The sequence below is a fragment of the Rattus norvegicus genome, chromosome 1 (assembly GCF_036323735.1).
Source record: "Rattus norvegicus strain BN/NHsdMcwi chromosome 1, GRCr8, whole genome shotgun sequence".
NCBI classification, from domain to species: Eukaryota; Metazoa; Chordata; class Mammalia; order Rodentia; family Muridae; genus Rattus; species Rattus norvegicus.
The window spans coordinates 61494520-61504122 of record NC_086019.1 but is presented as its reverse complement, the minus strand read 5'-3'; the positions used below and the strand labels follow the sequence as shown (position 1 = coordinate 61504122).

The following is a 9603-nucleotide window of genomic DNA, read 5'->3' as shown; positions in this document are numbered from 1 at the left end:
GAATCCCCTTGTCCTGGGCTTCCACATTCTGGATAGGTCTTGGCACTCCTGACTCCCAATCTCCTGCCAGTATACCCCATTAAACTCTTCTTAGAGCACTGGGCCACTTCTAGTTCAAAGTTCTGAATTCTTGCATATTTTCCAAAACAAGTAACAAGCACAAACTGGCATGGTCAGGTATCACAGAGCAAGAGTCCGCTCTATTACATCCCCTTCTGCATTAGTTACCTTTGTATTTCTGTGACAGAAATGCCATGAGCACAGCAAACTATAAAACATGTAGGCGATTAGTGATCCTATTTCACAGACCACCTGTTACCATAGGTTAAGTTCTATGACGACAGGACACAGTGGAAGGAGCAGGAAGCAGAGGACTCACATCTGGAATCACAAGTACAAAGCAGACAGTGCACAGGGAGTGGTGCAGAGCACTAAAACCTCAAAGCCCAGGCCCACTGGCATTCTTTCTCCAGCAAGAGCACACCTCCTGAGTCTTCCCAAACAGAGTCACGAACTGGGAAAGGAGTACTCAAATGCCAGAGACAGTGGAGGATAGCTCATGCAAAATGTCATGATGATTCAGGAATTCGAATCAGTAACAGAGAGAACCTTCACTCTGGGTCAATGTGTGTTGCTGCAAAGCCAGCAAGCTGCTCTCCCTCCTCTTGAACATAAGATGTGGATTAAGTACAAATGTAAACAAGCATCTCCATGGAAAATCAACAGCCCTGTTAATCTGGTCATACTTATAGGATAAGTCCAGAGGTGCTGGATACTGAAATCAGAGAAGAAGCCAACACAAACTCAAACCGTTTAGTCTATAGGAATAAAAATACCACAGAAGCCAAAATGGGTAACGATATGGAGCAAACGCTCACTCACTCAGCAGATAAAATTACACCTAGCCCTTACTCACACCTACTTCATAAACAGTGTACATTCTGCTGGTACCTACTCAACACAATCCTAAATGCTGCAATCAAACCAAATGGTTTCTTACTTTGTTGAGTATGACTTAAAAACACTGAAGTACTCTGAAGGAGGTTAATGGAAACTTCACAGGGCCTGGGGAAGGTGGCTGAGGGAGTACAGATTAACAAAGCAACACAACCCAATTTCCCCACCAGCAAGCAGAAACCGGCCTGATGTCAGTTGCCAATTCCTGAGGGTTTAAGAGAAGCCTACAGACTGGAAGGACTGAGGTAGGTGAGATTAAAGTACAGTTACACTGAATGCTCACATGAGGAATGGGAAGGGTAGCAACTGGAAAGTGCTGTGTGTGTGTGTGTGTGTGTGTGTGTGTGTGTGTGTGTGTGTGTGTGTGTGTTCCATGCATGTGTTTCTGTGTGAGTGTGGTTGGGTTGTTGCTGTTGTGTGCTTAATTTGAGACAGAGTGTTACCACAAACTGAAGCTGTCCTAAAACTCACCCTGTGCACAAGGGTGGTTTGGACAGTAAAGAGACCTTCTCTCTCATGAAAGGGGGATTAATGATGTGTAGCACAAGCTATGTGTGAATGTAAATTTCAAAATCTGAAGATTTCATAAATCTCCTTTGGCTTGCTTTAACAATGCTGGTGATTATAGCAATACATGGTACACTGAGGACAGAACAGAATATATAGTGTGTGCTTTTGAGATGGTTCAGAGGTGAAAGGAATAGCTGATGATCTGAGTTTAGTTCCAGAGGCACTGTTAATAATCAAACACAAATGTAGCCGACTTTTATCCTGTGTAAAAATCAGTCAGGGCATCCAGTCATCTAAAGTCTGGAAGCTGGGGAAGGGAACATGGAAAATGAATATCCTAGTAAGAGCACCATTGGAAGGGGAAGCCCTGGGTCCTGCTAAGACTGAACCCCCAGTGAACTAGATTGTTGGGAGGAGGGCGACAAGGGGGGGAGGATGGGGAGGAGGGAAGGGGACGTTTGCACGGAAACTGGGAAAGGGAATACTGGAAATGTATATAAAAAATACTCAAGTTAATATATATATATATATATATATACACACACACACACACTGAGGTCAACCCTAGATAGGGCAAAGAGCAATCCACACATCATGGGATTCAACGGGGAGTTTTATGAAAGAGCTATTTCCCAGGAGCACACCTGTGTGTCAAGGCCTCCCTTCCAGCTTGGCCTTTGGAATCTCCAGTGCTAAACACTGTCTCTTCCTTTTCAGAAGTGAAACATAATAAAAATTCACACTTCACAGTACAGTGAATAGCAGTAATCGCGAAAGGTGTAAATAGAACCGATGAGTACAAGAGTATGTGGATTGATGTTATATGAAATGTGTTTGGGTGCAGTGCAGTATCCTCTTCCATGTTCCTACATACTGAGCAACGACCCTGTACAATTTCTCTCTAGACAGAACCATCTGGAATTCACTCACTGAGGGACTTATGCCCTGGAGTGGCAGCTACAGGTAGGACTTGTGCAACCATGTCACGAAGCGAAGAGACAGAGATGCATGGATTAAATGGAGAGAAGCAGATTGGAATGGTGGAGAGGCTAACCTGCCAACAACTCCAAACCCCCAGCAGGATGACAATGGAGAACAGCGAGCAGTTTCCCAGCCAGCCTCACTCTCCATAGCCAGACTTCTTCCAGTCCTTCCATTTTCCCAAGGAAAGAAAAGTTCAAAAAGCAGGGACAGGGAAAGAAAAACTGCTCTACTCCCAGGAGCCAAGGGCAAACCCCCTGGCACCTCCCTGTCTGAGCCCATAAGCAGAGACAGCCCAGTCCTGGGATAATCTCTAGAGGCTCAGGGACCCAGGCAGATGAGCCCTTGAATCACAAAGGGTTCCTCTACAGCATTCTATGGGTGTCAGTCCTGAGTCCCTGAGCCTGAGGTGCTCTGCACAGCTATTCAGAGAAGCCTTCTCCTGATCTCTGTACAAAGATCTCTGTGTTGGATGTCAGAGGAGAGTGTCCACCCAGCATGGTTTGGGGCTCTGGCCCTCTAATCTGTTGGTCCATGTTAACTTCTCCACAGAGAAAGCTTATGAGCTTTGCTGATGCATCCATTAGGCGTTTGGGGGATTCAAACTCAAGTCTCTGCCTAGTCCTGCAGCTTTGTCTCAGGTGTTTGATGATAACCTAGAGCCTTTCTGAGGATTTATGAGAACAGTGTCCTCTTGATGGGTCAGTTTAGAAACAGCTTTGTCTTTAAAAAAAGAAAACTATACCATCAGTTTGAGGCTAATTCTTCAGAATTCAAATATAACGTGACACCCTGAGTGTATACATGAGGACTTTAAAGCAGGATGCAGAGTAAACATTCAAAACAGAGAACTATGTACAGCTAAACATCTTACAGGGTTTTATTTCTAACAGCCTAAAGTCTTTCCATAGCCCATAGAAGCCACAGTCTCAGAGTCCTTCCCAACCATGTTGACAGGTCCTATTGTGACCTCATGAGGAGCGATTGTGAGGCGGCCCAGCAAACACATATTAAGCTGTTGCCAGGCCTGGAATTCTTTGAGTGCTTTGAGAGGAGGTGTGGAGTGGAGCCCTCTGTGACTTGGTTGTATCTAGTGAGCTGTGTGTGGTTTTATCGAATTTTACTGTACTGTGTATATGTGTATGTATCAGTGTGTGTAAGAGTGTGTGTGTTGACAGATTGGCCTGTGTGTGAGTGCGTGTACACTTTTGCCTGTGTGTTTGTCAGTATATGTAGGAGTGTGTGAGTTTACAGGTTTGTATGTGTGTATGTGTTTGTATGTGTGTATGTCTTCTTGTGCGTATGTGTATCCCTGTGTGTATGTGTGTATGTGTCTGACGTGTGATTTTCCAGCTTTGCTTGTGTGTAAGTATGCGTGTTTTGTGTTAATCTGGGTGTTTGTAAGAGTTTGTGTGAGTATAAGTTCACTTCTGTGTATTTCTGTGTGTGTGCCTGTGTGTGTGCCTGTGCCTGTGTGAGTGCCCGTGTGTGTGTGTGTGTATGTGTGTCTGTGTGTGCACGTGCCCATCCCCTTTTGCCCCTTGTATCTATATTACCTGCACCTCAGTGCAAGAGAGTGTAGAGGCCAGAAGTCACCCCGGCTGCTGTTCCTGAGGTAGGTTCTCAACCTTATTTTCAAGACAGGCTCTCTCACTGGCCTGCAGCTGCCCAAGTATCTGGGCTGGCTGACCAGGCGCTCCCAGGCATTTGGTATGCCAACCCCATAATATCAGTTTAAAGGCCTATGGAGATGGCTGGCTGCCTATTTCTTGATTGATTGATTGATTTTTGGATGACTTGAAGAGAAAGAATTAGGTCACATATTGCCACGCCACTGGCTATTTCCTTATTGGGGTTTTGTTTTTTGTTTTATTTATTTATTTATTTATTTATTTATTTATTTATTTATTTATTATGGATTGCTGGTTTCATTTTTTAGTGGTTTTTATGTTATCACATGCTATATTACTGCTTTGATTATTTACGGTTCTGCAGTCGGATGATTCACTCTATCTCCATTTTCAATGTCCTGCGGTTTCATCGTTTTACATTATTCCTGTTTCTCTATTTATTGAGTACAAGCAATCATTGGCTTAGACTTGATACAAATTTGCCCTTTGTGACACTTTGACTCTTCGGCCTTTGTTTAAGGTTTACTATTCACTGATATTTAACTGCCTTATTCCTTGTGGTTGGTTAATTTTAATTTTCAGTATTTTGCTCTGGAGAGTTGTGGATTTTTGTGGATCACTAGGTCCTGAAATTCAATGGAGTTTTCCCTTAAGTGTTGGCTTTTTATATTTGTTTGTTTTGTCTTATACTAATTCTTTCTCCTCTCGTTTCTTTCATCTGTTTTTTTTTTCTTCAATGAACATCTATTCATAGTATTGACCATCTTTCGCCGCCCATTCCTATTGTAGTATGACGATTTTTATTTTCATCATTGCATTTAGTATGTGTGTGCTCTTGGCTTTCTCTTTTGGGGTTGGTTATTTGGGTGGCTTTTACTTATGACTCTTCATATTTTCCCCTTAACTTTTTCATAATTTTGCTCTATTTTTCTAGTCTAGTTTTTACTTTGTCTTTGTTTGTTTTTTTTCTTTTTCTTTTGTTTGTTTCTTTTAGGTACCACAAGTGTAATTTTAGCTCCTATATTGCTCCATCTTTTTCATTATTTGATTCCATTTTTGTTATTTTTAGGTAGCATTAGTACTGATAAAATGCCTACAGAGACTGAGGAGGAGTTACCAACCCCTACACCCGAGCCCAGTATCTCTGAGGAGGGCAACTTCCATTCCCAATACCAAGTATTGGGGACAATTGGGCAAGGGGGCAACGCCAAAGTCCTCCTGGCCCACCACCGGCTCACAGGAACCCCGGTGGCTGTCAAAGTTCTGCGAAAGGACAAGCAGTGGTTCCAGCCAGCCATGATGGAAGCAAACATAATGAGAAAGATCAACCACCCCAACATAGTGTCTCTCATACAAGTTATTGAAAAGGAAACGAGAATATACCTCATAATGGAGCTGGTGGAAGGCCAAGAACTCTACCAGTACATCAGAGAGTCAGGGCACATAGAGGAGGATGAGGCCCGGCAAATATTTGAACAGATATTATCAGCAGTGAGCTACTGCCATGGAAAGGGGATTGTTCACCGAGACCTCAAACTGGACAATATAATGATTGATAAAAACAAAAAGGTCAAAGTCATCGACTTTGGGCTTAGCACCCAATTTCAACCTGGAAAAATGCTAAACCACCACTGCGGCACGTACTCCTTTGGTTCCCCTGAACTCCTCCTTGGCCATCGGTATGACGGGCCGAAGAATGATATGTGGATTATAGGAGTGGTCTTGTACTGTATGGTAGTGGGAAAGCTCCCATTTGATTCAGTGATCATCCAAGAACTGCAAAGACAAGTAGTGGCAGGGGTATATCCTGCTCCCTGTGGGGTTTCAAAAGAACTGGAGGACCTCCTTAGTAAATTACTGAGGGTAAATCCCAACTTTAGACCAACAGCAAGAAAGGCGATGAAACACCCTTGGTTCAAAGAACACTGGAACGGATTGATAGGTCCCTATGAAGAAATGCTTCCCCTCACACCAGACCCGGCCATTTTGGATGCCATGAAAAGCATTGGATTCCAAGCCTCTGTAGTAAAACACTCTTTAAAACAAAGAAAATATAATGAGGAAATGGCAACTTATTTCTTTCTACAAAAGCAGGCTCTCCAGGGGGATGGCTGCACAGCCCAGGCACAGCAAGTGAGTCCCGTTGTAGCCCCATTTCCTAGCCTTGATCCTGCTGCTGCTTTTAGATTAGAACCAAAGAGGAGTGGAAGCCTGCCAGTCCTTGGCACCTTGCGGGTGTCATCCTCCCATGGTCACGTATCTCACTATGGCCAGAATGCTCATCCAAAAGGAGGCAAAAGATCCACTGTGGCTGGTCGTCTCAGGCCTCTACCGATGACACCTACACAGGACCACTATCACAAATGTGCCGTGAGTGTCCCATGCATTCAAACAACAAGCATCTTCACTGAGAAGAGTAGCAATAAGGAAATCAAAGAAGACAACCCACTCTCCCACAGAGCCCCATTAGAGGATAAGCCCATCCCCAGCAGGGTCCGGCACAGAGGTTTTAAGGGGTGGACCAGGAATATAGCAAATGCCCTGATAAAGCTGTGTTGCTGCATGCCAAGGAGAAAGAAACCTCGCCTGGGGCAGAACAGAATCTCCCCCCAGAAATGAGCCACAGGGAGAGTCCAGAGAACAAGCAGCAGGCATAGCCCAGGTACCTTTGTGCTTTTTCCTTTTCAGTTTGCTCTATACTGGTCCTTCCTCTGTCTCTGGTTTCCATTTTCCCCACAATTCTTACCTTGTATCTGCTCTAAGTTCTTTATGAGGTTTCCCCAACACCAAGCCTTCTCACTCTTCTTGATTTCTCCTCTTCCCAGCAGGGACCCAATAGGATTGATGAGTTCCACACTCTACAGAGTTTTCTAGTTGGCCCATCCCTTCAGATGGACTCCAGCTCCCCCTTAGGCCAATAGCTCCCACAGGGTGAGGACTAGAGGGTCATGGGCTCATGGACTCCTCCAGGGGCTACTGATCTTTTCACATGTGGTCATCAATCACAAGTGCTGCAGAGCAGAGTCTTATGTTTTCAAATGTAACATCCCATTCCATTAAGCCTCAAAACTAATTAACAAGGTTTGTCATTGAATAAGTATCAACAACCTAGTTTGTGGGTTATAGTTGATGGTCAGAATCCTGCATGCATGCATATTGTTTTGCATACTGGTTTTTTTTTTGTTCCTAAGACCTAGTGATCTATTGAATTTTATAGGTAGTAGTTCTAAATGTTTTCTTTCAAAGACCTCAACTGAGAAGTAGAAAAAAGAAGTTATAATATAGTAAGGCAAATCAAAGCCCCAAATGGTAAGCTAAGAATTCTACCTCACTGTCTTTTTTGCTTGGAATAAATTGTCTTGTCTATTTCACAGTGTCATCTGGAAATTCTTTCATGTCCTCAGTATAAACAGTAGGTGATTTCAGACACATAGCAATGGAAAAGACTCCAGCAGAAACTACAGCAGCAACAGGAGTAGCAACAATAGCAGAAGCAGCATTAGGCACAGCAGCAGCAGGAGGAGGAGAGCGAGGAGGGTAGGAGGAGGAGGAAGAGGAAGATAAAGAGAGGAGGAGAAAGAAGAGGAGGAGGAGGAAGAGAAGGAAGAGAAGGAGAAAGAGGAGGATGAAGAGCAGGGGGAAGATTTTGATTCCCTGTCCCCGTGAGAATTGCTGATGACTACTTCTGGACACAGATATCATGCTGAGAACTGTTTATCAAAATGATTTAACAGAATATTAATGTTCATAGAAGACATGTCAATGTTCCTGAGGGCATGCAGCCCTGGAAAAGAGAGCCAGATGGCAGAGGCAAGCAGTGTGGAATGTTCTTACTGAGGAAGACCTTCTCAAAGCTGATGATGTAATAGGTATGAAGGAGCATTTCATGGGAGTCACAGTCCCATGCCCCTGTGTCAGGGCACACAGAGCTCCTAGCCTTGCATCCTGCGTGAGAGGGGACCTGGAATATTCCCTGATCCCCACAGGGTCCTGGATTGCATGGTTCCCCCTCAGTTATGGTCCTCCCTGTGCCTCATGGGGTACGCAGCTTCTACGGGCTGAATTTATATCAGTGATTAACTGGAGCTGGACCACAACCACACCACAGGCAAGCCCTGGGCACTGAGGACATTAAGAGCAACAGACAACATCTCCTCCACTGCTTCTGACTCTGCTCCACAAGGCAAGGCAGCTCCCACACAGCAGGCATCCAGCCTAACTCCCAGCAGGGAGAGTGTGAGATGACTGCGGATGAGCCCACAGGGACTACAGGATTCTGTGGGAAGATATCTGGTAGCTTCTGGAGCAGCTACAGCAGCCAAGATACATGAAGTACAGTGGAGGTGAGCTATAGGACCAGGTAGCAAAGAGCCTGCTCTGGCCAATGCTGATCTGAATCCCTGGGTGCAGGCTGGAATAGTCACTCAGGGCTATTAGAGTGAAGGCCAGCCAAGGGCATACAATGTGTCACTAACATTCTTAAAGTCTTGTCCAGGAAATAAACCACTGGCCTTGACCACTAAAGTTGAGTCCAGACTCATGGGCTACAGGATAGCAGATTGAACTGAGTCTGAATTCCCATGAGTATGACCTCTGGCTGCTCCCTAGGCTCAGTATGGATGAGCATGAGAAGGCACCATTGCTGTGTTTGCCGGAGTAGCAGAGAGCTCAGAATACATGACCCACTCCTAACCCAGACTGGAGCCACTCTGGGGAGGAGATAGCATCATTTGATGGGCTTATGCGGGACAGTGTGCTCTGGTTTGTGGCACATACAGCTCCTGTCTTTCTTGCTGACAGTTCAGATCCTCAGCTGGCCTCATCACGGACAGTCCCATGAGGAGTGGGTGTTTGTTTCCTGCTTCACAGTAAGGGCAGGAACAAGCCCAGACGCAGTGAGTAAGGACAGTGCTTCTGTCTTGACCCAGCTTCCTTGTCCTCCCCCCTCCCCCAACTCATATCAGGAGCCACCCAGAGACCTTCATAGGAGTGTGGGTCATGTTAATCGGAATGCACAGCTGGAGATTAAATTCTGGGTAAGGTCTCCATACAGCCCTGGTGGCTCCCACACCCTGCCTACCTAAGTTTTCCCAATTGGGTCCTCAGGGTCGTGGAGAATCTTCTACAGGCTGCCGTGAAGATACAGCCAGTTTCTTGGTAACATTGTGTTTCGCAGAGGTTCTCTGCTTCAGGCACAGGGCCTTCCAGTGAGAGGGTTTGCTGAGTAGCACACCAGGACCAGAAAAGTGTAGAGCCCTCCAGTGGTAGACATGAAGTACTGCAGGAGTTTATTTCCTGATTTCTTCACATCTACCTTGTTCTAAAGGCTTTTTGTCAGACACATAGGGACCTAAGAAACTTGAGTTGGAACCCCCATAGGGAACCCAGGACACTAAACCAGCAGCCCTGTTAAACGTCGGCAGAGGACTGTCTGGGCTCTGTGTTTATAGAATGGCTCTAGACTGGTATGAAGACTGATTGACCAGCCAGTCAAGGAGAGTTAGGGACAGTTAGAGACTTGGAG

General features: G+C 45.2%; 1 protein-coding gene across 1 annotated transcript; it reads left to right on the top strand.

Annotated features, from left to right (window-relative positions):
- The first annotated feature begins 4954 nt into the window (after positions 1-4954).
- On the top strand, positions 4955-6698 carry LOC134485063 (sperm motility kinase Y-like). The gene has a single exon (XM_063280868.1). The coding sequence runs from the start codon at positions 5169-5171 to the stop codon at positions 6696-6698; it is 1530 nt and encodes a 509-aa protein (XP_063136938.1). The 5' UTR covers positions 4955-5168.
- The last annotated feature ends 2905 nt before the right edge of the window (positions 6699-9603 follow it).

Excerpts from the sequence above, each read along its gene's own strand:
- LOC134485063 (XM_063280868.1), top strand. The coding sequence starts at position 5,169 with ATGCCTACAGAGACTGAGGAGGAGTTACCAACCCCTACACCCGAGCCC.